Source organism: Mixophyes fleayi, chromosome 2 (genome assembly GCF_038048845.1).
Source record: "Mixophyes fleayi isolate aMixFle1 chromosome 2, aMixFle1.hap1, whole genome shotgun sequence".
NCBI lineage: Eukaryota > Metazoa > Chordata > Amphibia > Anura > Limnodynastidae > Mixophyes > Mixophyes fleayi.
In genome coordinates, this window is record NC_134403.1 from 141,981,881 (window position 1) to 142,006,629 (window position 24,749).

Sequence of the window (24,749 nt, forward strand, 5' to 3'; positions counted from 1 at the left end):
GGAAATAGCGCTCATGATTGACTGAAGTGGAGACAGTCTGTGATGGAAGGTTCAATTGGAAGAAATTACATAGTCAACGTAATGCATTATGAGTATGTGGCCTAAGGCTTTAGAAACACTCTATGTCAGAGAAGCGCAGAGGTGAAACTTTCCTTAGCCATGCCACATAGCAATATCTGGGGAGTAGTTGTAATGTTGATCCATCTTTCAGAGGCTTTTGCTCTGTTTGTGCAGTGTAGTCCAATTTGAGCTTTCAGTTCCATAGCTGACAGCTTAAACAAGGCTTCATTGAACATGTGCTGATCCCTGCACTTACTCAGAAGATCAGAGTGGGGACCTTGCAGCACATGGACTGGCACTGATGGTTCCCTTTGACATTTGGGCCCCATAGCCACCACACCCATTGCAATGGTAGTTGTTATGCCACTGAAGGTGATTTGAAAGGAGAGTCAAAGGTTACCTCTAAAATGCATGAATGATGTTACTGTGATGAAAGATTGTTAGTTCTGTTTTAAATAAGTTCACTTTTAGAAAGTAGTTGGACATATAAATTGAAATTGCAGTATAGTTTATATATCAGTGATAGAAGATGTTAAGGACTGAGGGCTATGGATAGTAATTTCATTTTCATCAGTACTAGAAACCATAAGAGTTTATTATATTACCAACGGAGAATGTATAAATTAAGATTCAGTCATCAGACAATGCCTTTAGGTTGCATGAAAAATAACATTTGTCATAAGAAAGGTTGGAACAAAACATCATGAAAGGGCTGAAATATAGGTCAAGAGTGAAGAGGTATGAGAATCGGATGGTCAACAGTGTCAAAAACTTCTGAAATTTCCAGAATTGTAGCCAAGGAATAAAAGTTTTTGGACTTGGAAATTAACAAACAATTGGTGAATTTAGTAAGGGCAGTCTCAGTGGAGGATTATGGGTGAGATGAGTAAGAACAGCAAAATAGATGATAGATTATCAGGATAAATAAGGTCAAATGAAAGATCCTATAGAATGGGTGTGAGCAGAGTATGTCTAAGTCAATGGGAGACGTGACATAGAACTGTAGGGCCAAGGACTTAAATTAATTAATAAGACAAAATTTATGGAGTTTGCATATATATTCTAATAGTCATTGTCATTCTTTTTCTTTGCAAGTTATCCATTTTGCTCACCAGAAGTAATGTGCATTTGGTATCAGCTATTTTATTATACCTGTTGAGAACCAGGATATGTATCATATGAATTTGCAGGAGAATGATTACTTTACTCAAAATATTTCTATCATGATTTTGTTATTTACACTTTATTAAATATGTAATATATCGCTTTTAATTTCTATTTTTTAAAAACAAATTATACATACAAAATGACAGATCATTTATTTATGCATAAATATCAAGAAAAACTTTAAGGCTTATACATACCTCATGAAACTCTGTCTAGATTTAGTCTGGTTTGGCAAGAAAATAAAAAGCAACTTTTAACTACATGTATACCTATTTTCCTCAATATTTGCTTGTGCCACTTTTGAGTTGAATCTGGAAAAAAGCAAGTATTTGGTAGCAATGCCTTAAGTGTGATACATTTATTTTTATTTTTTTAGTTTTTTTTGTGAGGTGTGTGTTTTGTAGGAATAAAATGTATTTTATGAACAGTAATATAAGTAGATAAAAATGAAAAGCTCTCTATAGATGCTAAATATCAAAAATATGTATATAACATAAGTACATTAGACCCACCAGCTAAAATCCAAAAAAACGATAAGCACTTGAATCAGGAGTACAAATAATAAATAAGAACATAAATATGTAAATAAATAAAATTATAAAAAAACAAACAGATTTTAGTAGGGGGAGTGGGGATGAGCTTTTTGAAAAACTATGTTGAATAAAAAGGTATTAAAATATTTATTTGCATCAAAACTAATCACTGTAGCACATCATTTTATGAATAATAATAATAATAATAATAATAATAATAATAATAATAATAACAATAATAATAATAATAATAATATCAAGGACCTATACACAACATACCATATACTGTATTAAATCCAATCAATTTAGCAGCAATAAGCATAAACAAAGCAATTATATAGATCCATTCTATGTAACAGCTAAGCTGGTGTTCACCGAAATTCTGATGTTCTACAGTACAATTATAGAAGATGAATCTTCTAATTGAGAATGGTTCAATGATCTGTATTAATTTGAAAAGACTGCTTTTGTAACAGTATACACCTGTTACAAAGTTTGTCAGGACATGTTGGAGCATTCTTCAGTAAAGTTTAAATTGTTTGGATACAATAAGGAGCAGGATTGAATGAATAAGGTGAATAATCTGCTATACGAAAAGGCCTGTAAAACGACAGTTGGCTACAGTAGTTTCCTCTTAATCTTAATCTCATAAAACTGGTTCAGCAATTGAAAGCAGTTCACAGTTTAGGGCATTAATGTTAGTTTTGTAGTAAAGTCCTGACAATAGTTCCATTTAAAATCAATATATTCCAAATAACTGAATAGTTTCTCTGTTAAGCGCTGAACTTTTTTGTGTTTTAATCTATCTAAATTATCTATTTTTTTATTTTTTTATTTTATTGAAATAGGGTCAGTATATTTTGTGACTGGATTACCTTTTATATCTTAAACGTGATGATGAATTAAATAATATACAATATTGGCTGGTAAGTGGTGAGATCTGTTATTGCATGAACTTTTAAAACTTCAGTGCTCTCTAACTTGGCAAGGATTGTCCACATAACACTTTGCAGGAAGCAAGTTTTACATTGATATATAATTAGTTCCATTTGTATAATATATTCCTGCTCTGATACAGAGTTTATATGCCCTTAACTGTTTGTCCATAGTAACAAAATCTTCCATGCTCCTCTATAGCTTCCCCTTTGTCTCTATAGTTCATGTAATTAATAAGTCCTTTTTCACACTTTTAAGTAACAAATTGTAAATAATTAAATTAATTCAAATTAAAATTTAACTAAGCCCACTCCAATGTAAACACTAGTCTTAATGAGATCCCATGGAAGGGCTACATAGAGGAGGGGGTATAAAAATGTGGACAAACCCTTTACTTAAACCAAAACACATCAAGCGTGTAATTATACAGCAGTTCTATGTTACATGTGAACAAAATCTTTAACAGCCAGACTGACACAACAGGAAAAGCAGAAAACACATGTCAAGATATCAATATATAGGCACGTTTTACTGTGACCTTGAAACCTAGTGCAAATGTAGCACACATTCAGTATTTAATTAAATTCTTCTAAAATGTTACACAGATCTCAGCAAGTGAGCATCTCTTAGACACAAACTGAATACTTACAGCTTGAGAATATGAGTGGACACGAATGTTCATCCATGGGAAAGTTGTGCAGCTGTAGTTGACATTCAGCATTGATGGTGAGCCTAGAAAGAGATCATGCATCACTCTACGAATCAGAGAAAATGAAAATATGACACACTCTCATTTATGTACAAAACAGAAGCTTTCACAAAATACAAAAAGCAACACAGAGACCACCTCACAAGTATGTACTCAGTAATGATATTCAGTTATGATATTCCTCAACCATCATCTTAATTTCCCTAGATTACCCTATTGCCATCCTCTACACTGCTAACGCAAGACAACAACCTTCTGACCAACATTGCAACACACATAGCCCACTCAGTACTTTTACCTTTGCAGTCTGGCTGGTCCATTGTGCAATATGATGTAGCACATGCCCTTGTGTTTCTAACTACCATTGTCCTATAGATTGTAAGCTTTCGAGCAGGGTTCTCTTACCTCTCTGTATGTATGTATTACCCAGTATTGTCTTATTAATGTTTGTTCCCAATTGTAAAGCGCTACGGAATTTGCTGGCGCTATATAAATAAATGTTGATGATGATGATGATAATTAAAATCCCAAACTAAAACATAAAAATTTACACCATAAGTTCATATATACAAATGGGATATTTAAAAGTGTATTACAAAAGATTATTTTTATCTAAAACACAAACAACAATTAAGTTAATGCTGCATATACGCTGGTCACACAGACAGCGATATTAGGCACTTGGCCTTATATTGCTACAAGCAAAGCTCCAAAAGGAGCATATTACCTGATGATAAGTCTACTAAATATGTTGCCTCTTTATCTGACATGTCTGTATACGTTGTTTGAAGAGTGCTGCTACTGGCTACTGAATTATGTGTGTGCAGTCATATTCCCACCGCACTAACAGGCCACAAAATGTGTTCTCAATGTGACCCAGCTAGAATGTTGAACGGAGGAATTTAATTCAGTTTGGTGCACACACAAGTGGTCAACTATGACACTGTTCAGGCCAAGTGACAGGATCTGCACATTTGTGGCCAGCTTTTACAGTCAGTTGTGCAATTATCATGCAAACTTAATGTTGGATTCTTCAAATAACGAGTTCTCTGAGAAGGCTTTGGTACTGTGTACAATATTAGAAAATAGTGTTGCTAAAATTTAATAGGAGAAAAACTGTAACATAAAACCAAAGTAATTTCTTAGCCTTATGGTTCCCACTGTAGATGCAGACAATTTACCACTCACCTTCCTAAACAATCTGCCCAGAAATTGGTTAGCATAATATGATAGTTAACTTGTTTTCAACTATTATGTAGAAATTTCAGAATGGACCATTTATTATATATGCTAGTAGGGCCTGAGTCATTAAGGAGAGCAAAGAACAAAAAAAGAGTAAGCTTGATCCTGGACAAACTAAGGGCCTGATTCATTAAGGATCTTAAATGAAGAGGTATCTTATTTTAGTCTCCTGGACAAAACCATGTTACAATGCAAGGGGTGCAAACTAGTTTTCTGTTTTGCACATAAGTTAAATACTGATTGTTTTTTCATGTAGCACACAAATATCAACTTTAAATTTCAGTGTACAAATAGGCTATCAAGTATTTGTGTGCTACATGAAAAAACAGTCAGTATTTAACTTATGTGCAAAACAGAAAACTAGTTTGCACCCCTTGCATTGTAACATGGTTTTGTCCAGGAGACTGAAATAAGATGCCTCTTCATTTAAGATCCTTAATGAATCAGGCCCCATGTTACTATGCAAGGGGTGCAAATTATTTCACTCTTACATACAAGGCCCTCGCCAACTCCACTGCACCCTACATCTCCACCCTCCTCTCTATTCATGCCCCATCTCGCCATCTCCGATCTGCCAATGACCGTCGCCTCTCTTCCCCCCTGATCACCTCTTCCCATGCGCGTATCCAAGACTTCGCCCGCACTGCCCCCCTCCACTGGAACAAGCTCCCTCCCTCCATCAGAACTTCCTCTAATCTGTCCAGTTTCAAACGGGCTTTAAAAACCCACCTTTTTCTCAAAGCCTTCCAGTCTCCCACTTAATTTCCTACCTTTTCTTCTGCCTCTTCCCCTTCATTCCCCTTCCCTTATCCTTCTCCTCTGTTCCTCCTTCTCTCCCTCTCTCCCTCGTGTCTCCCTGTCTGTCTACCCCACCCCTTAGTTTGTACGCTCCTTTGAGCAGGGTCACCTCTCCTCCTGTCTTCACCACTTTTAACTCTGCTCTCAAGCTACCTTGCCCTCCTCCTCTTGGACCCTCTTCCCCCCGTCCCCTCTTGCTCCCTCCTCTCCCCCCTGGGGGTCTCCCTGTCATCCGTACCCTCCTTCTTGGGCTCCGTCGTATGCGGACCTTCCCCTCTCCCCCCCCCCCCTGCCCCTAGCTGTGCTTTGAGCTCTCGGAGTTACTGTGCTTATTGTTTACTGTACTGTGCTGTCTCTCCTCGTATTGTAATTTCGTCTGTCCCTGTATGACGCTACGGACACCTAGTGGCGCCCTATAAATAAAAATTAATAATAATGAATAATAATTATTTTGCACATAAGGAAAATACTGGCTGAATTTTTATGTAGCACACAAATATGTGATGTCTTTATTCTTACACTGGAATTTAAAGTTTTTATGCTTTGCTCTTCTTAATGACTCAGGCCTACAGTGTTTATTTAATGTGTGTGCTCCAGAGCATCAATTGGCCAATGACATTGGCTCTAGCTTTCACACAAAGAATTATGGGATAATTTACAACTAGAAATATCTGGAGGCAAAGTGCAACATCTGTTTGTAATTTTCTGTTTCTTTTTTCAACTTGTGCTACTCTTTAGCTGACACATGATAACATGGCATTGATAATGAGCAGAGCAGGTTTTTGCTCATTATTATGGGAGATGCTGGGCAGATACTGAAAAGACTAGAAAGTAGATTAGCCACACCAATGTGCTTGACTTACACAAAACTGTTTGTGTAACAATTTATTCTAATTCAAATTTTATTTGGAGATGTTCCTTTTTGAGTAGTTTTTTCTTTTAGAGACTAGGGTTTTCACTACCTTAAATAATAAAAATACTGACAGAGGGCCTTGCTATCTACTGAATAAGTTTAGGTATTCTGTTTAGAATATTCTTCTGTTACTCACATCAGTGCTTTGTATTTGTATGTCTGACAGGTTTGTGGGGTTTTTCCTTTCCTTGCTTGTTTCTGTCTAAAGCTGGATATACATAGATTGCAGCAAGTGACAAGATTAGTGTTCAATTTGGCCAAAGGAAGTAGGAACCGGGTTTCAGCCTCATTGGGGCCAATTAGCGTATTCAGTAGGAGATTACACACACAGGCATATATCCTCAAACCACATTTAACAACATGCCCAATAATTAGATTTTCATGGGATCAGTATCTAGTCTCAGTGGTTTCTGGCCACACATGCAGCAATCTAAAGCTTATTGGACTATGCAATATTGCAGCACGTGTTGTCGGCATTTCTTAATTTTCTGCATATGTTAAAAAGAAAATTATTTCACTTTCAAAATGGAATCAAAGTTTAATTTCCTAAACAAATGTGGCATATGGCCTTAATAGGGTCAAAGGCTGAAACCTAGACTTTCCATGTTATGTAATTGAAATGATTTGTGCACACTACAAATATAAACTCTATTTGTATAAATATAAACTTATAGACTTGCTATAACAAAACACTCACTTCAGCCCTTGACAATGCATCTCCAGCTAATACATATAGTCTCAGATGATCCAAACCCCAACCATGGCACATCGAACAGATTCACTACTACCTACAAAAGTGGTCCCACGCTGCAGAGCGCCACTGGAGGAAATCCCGTTGCTATCCCGATTTCCTCCATTATAAATTCATCCATCCATCTTACAGCACTGCTATTTCAATTGCCAAACAAATATTCTTCAAATCTCTAATATCCACCCAGTCTTCTAACCCACACTGTCTCTTTGCCACATTCAACACACTTCTCTGCCCACCTGCACCTCCTCCCCCTTCCTCCCTCACAGCCCATGATTTTGCCACCTATTTCAAAGAAAAAAATTGACATAATTCAACAAGAGGTTTCCTCATGCCAAATTCCACTCACTCCATCCACTCTATGTTTTGCACATAAGTTAAATACTTACTGTTGTTTCATGTTGCACACAAATATCAACTTTAAATTTCAGTGTACAAATAAGCTATCATGTATTTGTGTGTTACATAAAAAAACAGTCAATATTTAACATATGTGCAAAACAGAAAACTAGTTTGCACCCCTTGCATTGTAGCATGGTTTTGTCCAGGAGACTGAAATAAGCTACCTCTTCATTTAAGATTCTTAATGAATCAGGCCCCTTGTCCCTATTTTAGGTATGTACTGTTTTTCCTACTGTACAGCACTGCGGAGCACTGTAGTGCCTTACAAATCTACTAATAATAATAAAAAATAGTTGCTACCATTTTGATATTTGTGAAGATATGTAGCAAAGTTTGCACTAAGAAGGGAAAAACACAGGTGTATGTCATGATGATCGTCAGTTTACAGAATCTCATATTTCTTTAATGATTTATAGTTCTTCTTTTTCCTGCAGTCTTGATGCTGGATTGACCAATGCTCAGAAGAGGCCTATATCTGCTCTTTTGAGAGCAGATAGGGGCTCGAGGATAGCGGAGGCCTCAGAAGCGGATGGCCCTCAACAAAGAAATCCATGTTATCATCTTTGCCAACATATTACTGCACAATTTTCTTATCAGTAAATGTTTGTGACCTTATTATTATTGTTATTATTATTATTATTATTATTATTATTATTATTATTATGATGGATCAATCAATTGTATGTATCTACTGAATACATTTTTTATTTTTTATACCTTCTGCCTTCTAAGATATGTATTTTTCCTGCTTGTATTTACCCAACCTGTTTCAGTCATAACTACAACACTCTATTTAATAGTTAGACTTTTGAAAACACATACAACACATATAAATCAATCAATCAATCAACCCTACAGTATACAAAATGTTTTCACACCCAGTTCTTTCTCTTTTTATGATTATACCTACCAGCAACTTATACAGACTGTATGTAAAAAATATATGTTATAATTGTTAATATCAGCACTGGGCCAACTTGTGTTAGGTCCTCTTACGGTTCCTCATTGTGTTCCTCTGATTCTGCCAACCCATGTGTCTTGCATTAACCTCACCTACCACGGATGTGGCTAGGGATGATGGTGTACTAACTCTGACTACATATGTGTTAGCCCCTCCTAAAGTTGGTTTGGTCTCATCCACATATGACCACTTTCAGGGTCACTTTAAGTTCCCAATCCAGTGAGGGCTGCATAGCTAGTGTGTATAATTCTAAGTGTATAATTACAAGTGTAAAAAATTTAAATAGCATAATTCGGAGTTATACCGGACTTCTTATTAGTTATCAGTTACCTCTATACCAGGCTATGAGAAGTGTCCAATCTCTGCTTCCTCTCTTTCATCAACAGGTAATTACTTCAACCTTATTGCACCAGTGTTTGAACTGAATCAAGAAAGTGCATTTTTATTTCTAATAGTAATTGCTACAACCTTATTGCACCAGTGTTTGAACTAAATTAAGAAAGTGCATTTTTATTTCTAATGGTAATTACTTCAACCTTATTGCACCAGTGTTTGAACTGAATTAAGAAAGTGCATTTTTATTTCTAATGATAATTACTTCAACCTTATTGCACCAGTGTTTGATCTGAATTAAGAAAGTAAATTTTTATTTCTAATGGTAATTACTTCAACCTTATTGCACCAGTGTTTGATCTGAATTAAGAAAGTAAATTTTTATTTCTAATGGTATGCTGTCCTTTCACTGTTTGTTTGTTTGTTTAAAACTTTTATTGCTAGTGTTTGTTGGGGGAGTTTATTGAGGGCCTGATTGAAGTACACTGATCACATGTGTTTGTTAACCATATATATGCATTGTAGAATGGCTATAAGCCAGTGATGGCTGCATAGTTGGTGTGTGTTATTCTAAGTGTATAGTTACAAGTGTAAAAAAATTAAATAGCATAATTCTGAGTTATACCAGAGTTAAACAGGAGGAAAAAGGATAAAAACATTCTGTCTACTACCACAGCTACACAAGGACAAAAGTCAGTATTCATCTGAAACTCCATAATCTACTCCTGATGTTTCCATCTCTCCTTGGCTACAAACTTCACACCACAAGAAGACTGTTTTGGAGTCTGCTCTTATTTTCTACTGAGCTCATGAAAATTTGTTTTATCTATCAGTTTCTTTTCCCTGCAAAATCCCCTCTGTTTAATCAGCCTGCTGTACTACTTGCATATCCACTTCCTACCCATGCTATAGCTATTTCAGTCCCCTATCTCATGAGTGTACTTTCAATTCTACTCAAGGCTTAGACTGCCATCACAAGTAGGAAGAAATTATACTGACTTTGAACCACTCTCCTCTCTCATGACTCTGCAATAACTCAGCTACTCCATCACCTGTTCTTTATTACTCTCCATTCAACACTTCCACCCAGTCCCCCACATGGCTCCCCACATCATTAGTCCATGCTATCCAGACATCCAGGAATAAACTACATCTGCTGCAGCCTAACTCTGCACTACTTCTCTGATTACACAGGACATTGCAATTAGGTAATTCTTTTAATTCCCTAATGTTTTGCTATTTTACTCATAAATTCCAATGCTTGCCAAAATATTTTTCCTTCTCTGTTTTCATGGCATTATCTTTAGGAATATACCATTCCTCACCCATCCTGCAACACACACCTTTGTCCACATTGGCCCTTCATTACTTCAGTCACCTCTAGTAAACACTCATGAACTCTTTTCCTATTTAAATTCAATAGCATTAACAGCCTCACCCTGTCGCCAGAAACTAAAAGGACACACGTCTTACAATCATCTTTCCTACCTTTATTCTTCCCTGCATCTATTAGCTGATGATATATCTCTTAATCCAGGTCCCCCTCACTTCTCCCACATGCATATATCTGAACGCTAAAGAAATCCAGCAAACCTCAAGCGCATCACCTGTCTCCCCTCTCTTCCAAAGTCCTTTAAATGTGCCCTTTGGAATGCACGCTCTGTTTGTAACAAACTTACCTCTGTACACTATCTCTTCCTCTCAAACAACCTAAACCTTCTAGCAATAACAGAAACATGGTTCACGCAATCAGACAGTGCCTCACCTACAGCCCTTTCACATGGTGGTCTCCATTTCACCCACACCCCCAGACCAGGAGGCAGACAAGGAGGTGGGATTGGACTACTTCTCACCCCACATTGCACATACACAGTTCTCCCAAATGTCCCATCACTCACGTTCACATCTTTTGAATTACATACTGTTAGGATTTTTAACCCGTTCTCTATGCGTGTTGCTGTCATCTATCGCCCTCCTGGACCACACCAACAATTTTTTGAACACTTCTCTGAATGGCTCCCTCACTTCTTGTCCTCTGACATCCCCTCCATCATCATGGGTGATTTCAACATCCTTATTTCTAATCCACATTCCAATGCTGCTTCCAAACTGCTCTCTCCAACCTCCTCACTTGACCTCTCCCAGTGGATTGAATCCGCTACTCATCAGGATGGCCACTGTCTTGATCTTGTTTTCTCTAGACTTCTGATTTCCTTAACACTCCTTTCCCCCTCTCAGATCATTATCTTATTAGCTACTCGCTCGCCCCCAGTTCTTTACCCTCCCCAGTGTCAAACTCTTCAAAGTCTCCTCACAACCGCAGGAATATCAGCTCTATTGATCTTCAACAGTTTTCCACCTCTCTCCAACACCTTCTCTCCCCAATTTTTACATTCTGCTCCCCTGATCGGGCAGTATCCATTTTAAAAAAACCCAAGCAACTGCCCTTGACCATGTGGCTCCAGAGACACTACATACTCCTCGTATAATTCGTTGCCATTCGTGGCACACTAAAGTAACACAAACTCTACAAAAACTTTCTCGTAAAGCAGAATGTCACGGGCGTAAATCTTGTACCTCTAAAGATTTCATCACATATACTAGTATCTACTACTCCTATAGAAATGCTCTGGACACTGCAAAACAAACATACTTCCAATCTCTCATCTATGCTCAGGCTTCTAACCCCAAACGCCTCTCTAACACATTTAAATCTCTTCTCAATCCTCCCACACTAAAAACTTCGACTACCATCAGTGCCCAGGATCTTGCTCTCTATTTCAAGGACAAGATAGATAATATCAAACTTGAAATGGTATAATTTCCCTCGACAAACAATCAGCGCAATTCCTTTGTAGTACCCTCTGACACTCTCTCTTCATTTGATCCCACAAATGAAGAGGATGCTTCTACTCTCTTCTCATCTTTCTACTCTATCTCCTGTCCTCTGGATCCCATTCCCTCACAAATTAGTAAGTCTGTGTCTCCTGTGCTCATTCACCTCTAACTAAAATATGTAATCTATCTCTTTCTACTGGTATTTTTTCATCACTATTCAAGAATGCAGTGATTACTCCTATTTTGAAAAAAAAATTCTGACCCAAACTCTCTCTCAAATTACCATCCCATCTCTTAGCTTCCATGCCCCACCAAGCTTCTCGAGAGAATTGCCTACACTCACCTCACACACTTTCTGACAGCAAAAAACCTACTGGATTCTCTTCAGTCGGGCTTTCGCTCTCAACACTCCACAGAGACTGCGCTGACCAAGGTTGTGAATGATTTTTTCACAGCAAAAAGTAAAAGCCATTACTCTCTTCTAATTCTCCTGGATCTCTCTGCTGCATTTGACACTGTTGACCACTCTCTCCTCATACAAACACTACAATCCCTAGGTCTTGAAAGCACTGTCCTATCCTGGTACTCATCCTAACTATCTAATCGCTCTTTCAGTGTTAATTTCTCTTGATCCATCTCTGCTCCACTTTCTATATCAGTTGGAGTACCACAAAGCTCAGTCCTAGGTCCTCTGCTATTCTCTATCTACACCACTTCTCTTGGAAAACTATTAAGCTCCTTTGGATTTCAGTATCATCTCTATGCAGTTGATACACAAATCTATATATCCTCTCCTGATCTTCCACCATCTGTGTTGGCTCGCGTTTCTGACTGTCTTTCTGCCATTTCATCTTGGATGTCTTCTCACCAACTCAAACCCAATTTTTCAAAAACTGAATTAATAATATTTCTACCCAAAAACAGAAGCTTCCTGCCTGACATTTCTACTTCTGTTGATAACATGATCATAAGTCCCACCCCGCAAGCTTGCTGCCTAGGTGTAATCCTTGACTCACAACTATCATTTATTCCCCACATTGACTCTATATCTAAATCATGTTACATATATCTGAAGAACATTACCAGAATACACACATATCTCACACAAGACACTGCAAAAATTTTAATTCATGCACTCATCATCTCTCGCATCGACTACTGCTATTCCCTCCTTACTGGTCTTCCCAAAATCAGACTTGAACCCCTACAATCTATTTTACAGGCAATGGCTAGATTGATTTTACTTGCAAACTGTTCTTTCTCTGCTGAGCCATTCTGTCAGTCTCTACATTGGTTGCATGTATTTCAACATATCCAAGATAAAATTCTTCTACTAACATACAAGGCTGTCAACAAAATTGCACCGACATACATCTCCTCACTTGTCTCAAAATATTTCCAAACTCAACACCTCCGTTCTGCACAAGATCTGCGTCTCTCTTCCACTCTCATCACATCTTCCCATTCCCGGTTACAGGACATTTTTCGGGCTGCATCCAATTTGTGGAATTCCCTCCCTCGCACAGTAAGACTTTCTTTTAGTCTTTAAACCTTCAAGCGTTCTCTGAAAACCCACCTCTTCAGACAAGCTTATGATATTCCTCAACCAGCATCTTAATCTCCCTAGGTTACCCTATTACCACCCTCTACACAGTTAACACAAGACAATAACCCTCTGACCAACATTGCTGTGTGACTGATCAAACAGTCCAGTCAATACGTTTACCTTTGCATTCTAGCTGGTCCAATGTACAATATGATGTAGCAAATGTCCTAGTGTTTCAAACTCCCATTGTCCTATAGATTGTAAGCTTGCGAGCAGGGCTGTCTTACCTCTCTGTCTGTATGTATTACCCAGTATTGTTTTTTATTAATGTTTGTTCCCAATTGTAAAGCTCTACGGAATTTGCCGGCGCTACATAAATAAATGTTGATGATGATGATAGCAACCATTCTAAAAATGGCTAGAAAATAAATCCTAGTTTAAAAGATTAAGAATATAATGGTTACAGCATGATACACATATGGGGCCTGTGCCATGAAGAAGAGTAAAGCAAAAAAAAGGAGTGAGTTTGATCCTGGACAAAACATGTAACAATGCAATCGGTGCAAATTAGTTTATTATTTTGCATGTAAGTTAAATACTGTTTTCTTTTTCATGTAGCGCACAAATACTTGATAGCTTTATTTTTACACTAAAATTTAAAGTTGATCTAGGTTGTATACTAGCCTAACTATAAATCTGTCCCAACATTTTTAATTTACCTCTCCGTTCAATGTAACATGGTTTTACCCAGGTGCAATGTTACTCCTTTTTTTTAAATTTACTTTCCTTGAAGAACTCAGGCCCATGGTAACCAATGTAATCTCATAGTGAAGAAATTTGAGAAAGAGAATGTGATAAAACGAAAGTTGTGTAAGCATTCCAGAGTGCTGCAAAGATAAATAGGATGGATCTCCTATCATATAGGAACAAAAAGGTCAAAGAAGCACAAGGGGAGAATAAAAACTTTATAATGGGATATAGTAGCTCTGGAGGATACTTAGAAAACACTGGCACATCTTTCAAAAAGATAAAGATCGAAAAGAGACTCTACCTTTAAAACCACACGTAATCACATAAAAGAAAGCCCAAACCTTATATAAAAACTGGACCGGAGTTATATTATATTTAGATATGATGAGAACGTGGAGAAGAAAACAAATAAAAAAAGGGGAATTGTTTTATTGTCAGATTTGCCAAGATTGCAAAAATATGAGAAATAAAGGTATAAAAATGGGCAGCAAGATAATATCTATTTCAAACCAGAGAGAATTTCAGACTACACGAGAAAGAAGCTATGAATCAATAGGAATCGCCTATGCCTTGAAATCCCCATTTGAGCTAAAGTACATTGGCAAAACACTAAGGAAACAGAAAAGGATAAGTGAACATATTGGAAATATTTAGAGAGGATACCAAACTCATAATGTTTCTGCACACTTTGACAAAATAAATGTCAACTGTTTTAATATGTATATATTTATTTTTTATGTTGGTAAATGCCCTACTAAATACTGATTTGAATTATGGCATTAAAAGACTGTTGGAATAATAAGGGCTAATTTTGTAATTAGAACCATTTAATCTCCCTATAAATAAGGAGCAAAAGCCAGCCAATAGATTCCCCTTGATAAAGTCTGACGTATGAAATGCATCCGATAATGAGCTTTGATATGCAGGAGAACCTGTAGCTGAGTCATTTCGTACAACAAAAGTACAGAGTATTACAAATGTGTTCCACTAGACCGCAGAAAGACAGAAAAACTGAAACACCAAAAGTGCGCACACTGAATTAAGCTAACAAAAACGATCAAGGCATAACTATGTCTTCAAAGTTCTATACTAAGTACTAAGCACATGTTGCATCAAACTAGATGATGAGAAGTGGCATTATACAAGATATCACATATAGGAATTGATATTGTGTATGATAAAAATTATGATGACATCTTTTGGGAGAAAAAGGACAAAAAATAACTGGGGCGATATAATTTGTTTGATATATACATTTTAAAAAAATATATATATATATATTGATACTGAGGTTATATTTTAATGAAGGAGATATGTTTGACTGCTGTGGCTGCATGTGTTTATATGTAATTATGTTTTTTATGGGTTTCTAAAATAAAAAAATATGAAATGCAGAATAGGTTGTTGTTTTTGGAAGGGTCTTGAATATAACAAAATTGTATTTATTAAAGGTGAAAGTGCTCCCTGTACCGAACTCTTTTTCTAGTGTTGTTAGTGTCCAATTATGAATGTACTGATGTTAAGTGAGCATTAGATTAGATTTAAGTGGATCTTCCATACACACCAGCCTGCACCTGGAGAGGCAGGAAGTGGTGGGATGGGGGGGGGCATTCTTTTTTATGCTGAGTACAATAAGGACATGATAACGCAATTGACAATGGATGAAGACTGAAAAATAACACATATACACCAGATAATTCCATATTATTTATAGTTGGCCAAGTGCCGGTGCAAATAGAGTATTATGAGAACTGCTTGAAATTGGCTTCTTGCAATTGCACAGCTAACACTGACTGATGCTATCTTTGCTGCTGGGGCATATATTATGTTTTTGTGTGTGCCTTTAAGCAAAAGTTGAGACAGGGATTGTTTCTTCTGTATTAGAGAGGTATTTGTTAATGTTTTATTGGTGACTTTAAATTAATTTGTTTATTGCACATAAAACAAATTAATAAAAACATTGGCGCAATGGGACGTGTTTGTAGCATGGACCTGACATAAACCGAGTGTATATGCTACTTGTGCAGAATTGCATGGAGCTTTAGATGTGTACGCTCAGCATATGTGCATAAATTATGCCCATTTTAGAGCCAACTTGGCATCAGGCCGAAAGTATTAAAAGACTTATGAAATAGAGGGATGTAATATATAAAGAATCTCTATAATGGAACAGGAAGATCCTGAAAATAACTATATGAAGTTCTTCCTTCAGTAAAGTCCAGATAGGGTCCTCAGAGGTAACCACCTCTTTATATTATGGTGGGTGGAAAGCAGTTCTAAATAACGAAGAACTTGTCTGTAATTCAGAATACAGTCTCTTGTTTTTTTATACCCATGGATATGCTGTTCGGGGTCTATAAAACCTTGGGGCCATAGGCAATTATCTTGCCAGTGAGCCTGCACTTTTATGTGCCAAAGTCTTGCTGAGGTAGATAAAAAGCCAGTTCTAATTCCTACATATTATTGATTTTTGTAGTGAAAGCAAATTGCTATTTCTTTCAGAATGAAATTAAAATTCTTACAGTATAGTTATTCATTTTAACCTAGGTAACAACGACAGATTGCAAGCTAAAATGAGGATTCAATATTGGAATACGTATTCCTAATTCAGTAACACCTATGTTCAATTCAAATACTCAAATGTTTTTTTCCCATTGGAAGGTTTTCTAGTGGATGTAACATTAGTGAGACCACAATACATTTATAAAAACTTACACATGACAAAAGGGCACCAAATAGCAAAAGCAATTAATAAGCTTATTTTTACATTTCCTGTTCAGTTTAGGAAAAACTGATCATTTATTGGTAAAGGTAACACCACTTCTTTTTGCTTTAAAAAAATCCCAAGATTATTCAGCAAATCTTAATCGTGACATGGTCCAAGCGGTGGTAGTCACGTTAATAGGTACTACACCCGGTCTAAGAAACAGCTCTTTTTTCTTTAAAATACATAATCAACAAAGTCTCTATTCACAAGAGGAAGATTGATACATTCCCTTTATTAATTAACAATGGAAGACACATTAAGACTGTTGCAAATGAATAATGTGGTATTACCCATACCAACCAAATTGCCATTTCTCAGTAAAAAGAAAAATGACAGAACTGTTTTTGTTTACAATAGTTTTCTCAAATGTCCTCAGTGTTCAAAATGTTCTTCTACCATTTAATGCCAAATTTGCTTTTAATAAAGCTAGTATCAAAATCTAAAAAAATCATAAAAATAATTGCAATGAGGTAGTAAAGACTTGGACAATTTTAATCCCAATCAAATTTTCACACGTAAAAAGAAAAATAGTAAGACAAGCAATTCTTGTAAAAATAAATCACAAAAAAAACCTATTGCAAGGTTAATACATAAAATAAAATAACTATGTTTAATATAAAATCCAATTTGTTAATCAGAACCTAGTTCAAACTACAGAAAGCACATAAATATCCACTTCCAATTAGTCAAACACTACCTGTAACCTAAAGCTGACAGCTATGCACTCAAACAAGCTCTGTGTCTCACACATTGCAATCCATTAGATAAGAGAGATTCAGTTCATGAATTTCAGTGTTTCATGGTTGCTGATCCAGTGTTCAAAGGTTGCTAAATAAAATTTAGCAATTCAGAATAAAACTACTTTTGAACAACAAACTATTACAATGAATCAATTTAAACAAATGTATATTATAACACTGTTTAACTTTTAAATGTATTCTTAAGTCAGTAATAAAATATTTGAGAATTTATTCTCCTAAAATGTAATTATATTTAAAACTGTGAGAGATGTAGATATTTTTACAGTTCACCTAATTATTAGCTCAAGAATTAATAAAAACTCCAATATAATCAACTGCAATAATACCACTACAGTATAGATTCATCTATAGATTGTACCAGAAAGTAAGGCATATAGGAGGACAACTCATATCAGAGAGACCAAATTATAATCAAAACATAAAGGTACTCTACATACAACTTGGCCCTCCATAACTTAATTACCAAACAATGATATAGAAATTAACGGTTTATCAATAGACCTTTTTACAATTTTTCACCTATAAACTTCTTAACTGATTAACATATTTGACTAAATACTGTTCATAAAATGCACTTGTTATCACTTAATCAATCAAATATTTAACCTGTACATCCCACAAGTTAACTAAAGCCAGATATATTTCAAATTCATTCCACTACTACACGCATTTAACCATATACATACAGAAGGGCACTACTTGAAAACTTTTTATAAGATTGCAACTTCAGTAAATCCCATACTGAAATGTGCATTTTGTTTTCCACACGAAAACTAAACAACAATTGATCAATAGTCATAAAGCCCAACATTTATTAACAAACATCCTATTTGGAGAAAGTGACAGGCATTTTAGATAATGAACAATATTGTACACCATTTGTGAAAGATCTGATGACAGACCATGTTATTAATTATTGGTTTCTTTTTTTATATTATTTTTAAGGGGTTGACCACCAACCAGCAAACTTAAGAGTATGTTATCTTTTATGATGTAATTATTTTCTCTGTAACCAATAATAATTCCCCACAGATGGAAGAGCTAATGCTAGTGATTTATTATTTACATGCTCAATACTTTCAAGCAAGGAACAGCAGTATATTGGTGTCTAGGGATTTTGATTACCTACTCTAATTTAATATCTCAGAGATGGCATAAAAATTGTCCTGCAATGTAGATTTTACACTTTGTAGAACCCTGACCTAGAAACCAAAAAAAGAGAAAAAAGGAATGGTGTTTGGGAAAATGCACAACGACTGTCAAGTGTCGTAGGAAATATTAATTGGTACCATATATCCCTCATAAAACTTAACCTTTATTATATCTGATTAAAATAATGACAAAAATAGCGAAATATAGAGTGATTATAGTGAAATAAGTGAATGTGGATTAAAAATCGCTAGAAGTTCCCTTTATCCAGAGGAGTTCTAATAAAGTAATCATATGGGTGATTCATATAATAATGAATCCCCACTAGTTAATTATTCCCTTCTGAGCTAAAAGGTCCCTATTACAATATATGGTTGTTTCAAACTATCGGATCTTATTTAACTTTATTGAGAACCATGACCTAGTAAGATGTCAGTCTAGGGTAATTTCCAATCACTTTCACAAGCTGTGAAAATTCATGAATCAGTCAACTTAGCTTCTGTGTAGCATGCATTAAATTATCTCCTAATGCCCAATGCTTTTATTATGCTTTTACATGTTGCCATTTTCTAGAAAACACACCTCATTGTGGTGTCAAATGTGTTTCCGAAAGTCTAATAGTGAAACATGTCAGGACATAATAAACAATCATCTAGTACTCACAAAGGGCCTGATTCATTAAGGATCTTAACTTGAGAAACTTCTTATTTCAGTCTCCTGGACAAAACCATGTTACAATGCAAGGAGTGCAAATTAGAATTCTGTTTTGCACATAAGTTAAATACTGACTGTTATTTCATGTAGCACACAAATATCAACTTTAAATTTCAGTATACAAATAACCTATCAAGTATTTGTGTGCTACATGAAAAAACAGTCAGTATTTAACAGAATACTAATTTGCACCCCTTGCATTGTAACATGGTTTTGTCCAGGAGACTGAAATAAGAAGTTTCTCAAGTTAAGATCCTTAATGAATTAGGCCCAAAGTGCTTAAAAGTAATAAATCTAATATCACATAACAAATAGCACATAACAACATTGGCCCTGATTCATTGAGGAAAGTAAGACAAATAAAAGAGTAGATTTTCTCCTGCACGATCCATGTTACAGTGCAACGGGTGCAAATTAGTTTATTATTTTGGACATAAGTTAAATACTGGCTGTTTTTTCATCTAGCACACAAATACTTCATAGCTTTATTTTTACACTGAAATTTAAAGTTGATCTAGGATATGCCCTACCCCAACTATAAATCTGTCCCCACATTTTAAATTTAACTCACCCTCCAATGCAACATGGTTTTGCCAAAGTGCAAAGTTGCTCCTTTTTTATCTTTTCTTTCCATAATGAATCAAGCTCATTATGTATTAAACAAAAGATAAGCCAATGATAAAATGCTATATATGAAAACGTTTACCCTATAGTATATGTAGAACCACTTGTAGCAGCAATAACTTGAAGCAATCAATTTCTGTATGAATTTATCAGTCTCCTATACTCATATTTAAGAAATTTTGGTTCACTCCTCATTACAATGCGGCAACTACAAATCATCATGCCACTGTACGTCATGGTTAATGTGAAGTTATTGTGGTGTATGCTGTGTGTGATATTACGCATTAAGACCACAGTTCCACTTTGCTGTCATCCTTTTATAGTACATTGGCCTGTACATCCCTGAATGTAGCTTTTGTGTTCCTTGCAATGTTTCCAGGGTAGAGAAAATGCAAGCAACAAAAAAGCTACATTTACTCCAGGAAAGATTGGCAACTGTCTTCAATGATCTAAGTCTGTCTTACTATTTAATGATGAACATCACATCATTATGAAAGGGCCTTACAACCCCTTTCAGATTGTTGAGCAGCAACAATTTTTTTTTCTGAGATTATTGCATATGTCATTTCTCCTTTGAATGTGGTTAGCACAATCCTGCATGTTGAGCTGCTAAAGATTCTTCTTTTAATTAGTGATTTTATCACTTTATTGATGATCAAATAGCAAAGTGCGCTTGATTAGCAGCACTGGATTTAAATTACTGTCTTTATTGATATGGAAGTGGTAAACCTGTACTTACTTTTCAGACATAAATCATTCATATTTACTTATTATTTTCTCAATAAAATGTGTTAATGTGCATTTGTTACCTGAGATTGGATTTATCAAATGTTAGGGCTTGGTGAGGACTAGAAGATTGACAATTATGTCCTAATATGTAAAAATACAGTATTGAAAGAGGGTGTATCTTCTTTTTCACATGACTGTATGTTTCATCCCAGTTTAAACTAATGAATTAACAGCATCTGAGCAGAGGTTATGTTCAATCAAAAAACTTGCATGCCTCTGAATAACTGGGAATTGCAAGTGATTGACAGCTACTTTTGCTCAAGCCACAAATGTATGCTCTCCCCTAAAAATCTTTAACCAGCCCTAGTGTTAGACAACTTATTAAAACAAGGAAATCTTAAGTGTGGGGTCGCCTGCTATAGTGAAAACCAGTCCTAGGTTGGTGCATCTCTAATGAGCGGGGGAGCAGCTTGCTTTCCCCCTCAGCCAAAAACACCAGCCCCATGCTGAAAACACTTAGGGGTAAATTTATCAAGTCACGGGTTTGAAAAAGTAGAGATGTTGTGTGACTGGATCACTGATAAATAACTTTTGGTATGAAATTATTTAAAGGAAATAGCGCAGGCCGATGATTTATATAAATTGCCAATGCACTTATTTTTAATATTGTGTATGTTTTGATAGGGAAATCTTTAATTTCTGAGACCAAGGGAAGAAATTCTATTCTTGTTTAACCTTGTCTATTTCTGATGTATACATCTGATACAATGAGCCTTTGTTTACAAAGCCTTTTGTGTATTGTGATGTGGGAAACTGGCTTGTTTTTGTTCTTTGTTGTTCTGTGTGAATATGTATTCCGAACAGTCTGAAGAAAGGCCCCGTGCTAATTAGATCTTTTGATGTATGAAGGTCCAACATTGAAGACATTTAATTAAGACTGGCTCCTGGATTCTCTGCATCTGAAAGCCAGATGCAGGACATCACAGTGTTTCTAGAATTTCACATATAAGTGTAAAATTGGCTAGCATGTAAATTTATGTTTGTGTAAATAGAGTACATCCTGATGCAAAAAATAGCCTGTGTCAGAACTGTATAAAAGATGAGCTGTTTGAGCAGGTAATGTATTCTTCTGATTTTCATCTGACCTGATCACACTGGTACCTTCTACCAGTGTGAGTACAAATAAACATCTTGCTTCAAGACCTGCTTGAAAACATCTTCAATATTGCTGTAATTCTGTGACCTGCAGATTAGACCCTAAATCTAATTCGTTCTCCGGCTGTCTGAGGTTTGGACCCAAGCTTTTCCAGTACCACCGCTCTGCCTGCTACCCATGCAGCCCTGGTTAGTGTGATAGGCCAGGGAGATATCCATCCACAGCAACCCTGATCTATTGGGAAAGGTCAGGAGCACCAGTCCAGGTACACCAGCAATGAGGTACGCTAGCAACGTCAGTTACCCAGAAGGAAGGTGGTTCTGAGTGCCATAGAAAGAGCTCAGTGGTGGCAGCAGGCTCCTCCCGCTGCGGCAGGAGGGGCGTATTCGGAATAACAAAAGGACACGGTGGCAAAGTAAGCCCAGCAGGTTCCCAGCAACAACAGACAGGGTGGCATAAGCGGTCCATCCTGTCACATGTTGCCTATAGCAACCATCAGATTCTAGATGTCAATTTAAAAAATTTAGTAAATAAATGATAACTAGAATCTGATTGGTTGTTATAGGCAACACCTTCACTTTTTCAAACCCGCAGAGTAATAAATTTACCCCTTATGGTCTTTCTGAACCTCTAGGCCTTTGTGCTCTGGAATGATTAATAAGATGGACCCCGGTTGTAGTCTAAATGGGGAAAAAAAACTATTAAAAAAAAGACCCACTTGCTATCTCTGAAAGACCATCACTTAATGATCAAAGCCAAGATTAGCTTGGAGGATCACAAGATGCAAGCATGAGAAAATGCTTGTGTTTAGCTGGTAGTGAAGTGGAGCTCAGGAAATCCAGGCCTCGATCTGTAGAATTATGCATTTATTATGTATCAAGCACACCTAGCTCTCTAACTCAAGCTCCAAATCATGTCAATTTTGCCAGTAGTGTTAGTCACCAAAGTGGTAAATTTTAGTGTAAATCTCAGCAAGTTTACAATGTAAATATATATATATATATATCTGTCATGTGGATTTGTTTTACTTTAATTAGTTTGAAGACTATTGTCTTATTTTTCAACCTAATAAAGAAACTCCTTTAGAGTATACCATAATTGCCTATATGTCCACTTACCATGATCTTTTGAGAAGTAGGCTAGTATGCTGTTATAACCAGATGCTTCACTTGGAAACATATCATGTTTGGGTGCAGAGTGATACAGTGGTTAGCATTGCTGCCTCCCAGTGCTGGGGCCATGGACATCATTTTTACCAGGGGAATGTGTGTGTGTTTGTGTGTGTGTGTGTGTGTGTGTGTGCGTCTGTGTCTGTGTGTGATAGAAAATTGAGACTGTACGCTCATGTGTACAGGTACTGATGTGAATGACTACATATGCTCTACATAATATGATCGGCGCTACATAAATAAACAATATTATTAATAATAATAATGTCTGTATAGGTTTTGAGAAAATGAAACAATAACATATTAACATATGCTTGACTTTGTCTCCCATAGTAGTATAAGGACTTACTTAGATTTCCAAATAAGAGATCCCATCCCATCAAGACACTGTGGCTGCTCAAACTGTACACACTATCGGGCTCATTTAGATGTGGACACACTTGCACTCCAAGCACATGTAGAAAAAGTTGCAAGTAAAAAAATGTATTTACATTCGTGTGCAGAGTCGGAGGACTCCAGCTGTAAGACTTACTCTAAAGAGTAAGGAGAAGCAAGTCCATGATGCACAAAAATGAATATACAGAGATCTAGTTAAATTTAATTTGTGAATAAAAGTCATAAAATATTTCAGGACTCTGGTTCAGTACAATGATTGATATGAGAGGCTGGCTCAAAAACTAAAATAGTTACTCACTATGATATGTATACTGAAGCATTGGACATCATTAATTAATGTTTCCGTTTTAATACATGAGCCTCTAGCTGTTTCAGCTCATTGACATACAATTGTGTTGCACCATTCACTGCCCTCTTAAATTTTACTGGATATAATATAGTATAATAAACTCCAGCTGACTTTTGACACATTTAATATCTACAAACTTTCACTTCTTTCCTCCATTCAGAAATACCATTATGTATTGTCATCAAATTCCATATGCTGAGTGATGTGTGTTTAAGACAAGACAGCATCTTAGTTCTGTACTATTTGTTCAGTATTGAGTGCTAAAACATTGCTGCTTTGCTGGAAGTCCGGCATCTTTTCTAAAGTTATAGGGAACCAATTTTCTATAAACCGTGTGGAATTTTAAAGCCCTCCAAATACTTTGAGAAGTACAGTATATGAAGTATACATTATTACTCAAAAGTCGATTTTTCAAGTCATTAGCTCTGGACAGCTATGACTCAGCTAAAACATCAGTTCAGTTAGTAGAAACCTGATCTTGCAAGGTGCTTACTGTAGTCTCTGAGGTACAATTACATAATTATTGTAGAACATTTCTGAGGAGGGCTATACTTATTTTTATCTCTTGAGTTTGTGAAAGTTCTTAGAGATGATTACCAGTGATAATAGCGAGTTAGGTTACGCAATTTTATCTGCTGACAAACCTTGCTACTCTGCCTCCATGATCACCTCTTGGAGGCACTGTCTTGGATTTCCCTCATGAGATACTAATCCAGCTTTTCTTCTGACTCCTTCGCCTTTATCACCTTCTTATTAAACTGTATATTTGCCATCACCTTTGGTGGGATTCAGGTGCTCTTTTACTTTAATTTGTGTGGCTAAGCTAGCCAAACTGTAGATTAAATCTGCCAGTGAGCAAGGCACTCTCAGCACACTACATCCATCTAAGCCATGACCCATATATTTATTTATTATTTGTATATATACATATATATATATATAGTATTATTATTATTATTGTTATTATTATTATTATTATTATTATTATTATTATTA

General features: G+C 36.0%; 1 protein-coding gene across 3 annotated transcripts in view; it reads right to left on the reverse strand.

The window, feature by feature from the left end:
• The window catches only part of GABRG3 (gamma-aminobutyric acid type A receptor subunit gamma3), a 515,770-nt gene that overhangs the window by 182,002 nt on the left and 309,019 nt on the right, over positions 1-24,749 (reverse strand). For all 3 annotated transcript variants that reach the window (XM_075200111.1, XM_075200109.1, XM_075200110.1), the window contains exon 5: positions 3,346-3,428. In XM_075200111.1, the coding sequence (XP_075056212.1) occupies positions 3,346-3,428 (83 nt within the window). The remainder of the gene's footprint in view (positions 1-3,345; positions 3,429-24,749) is intronic.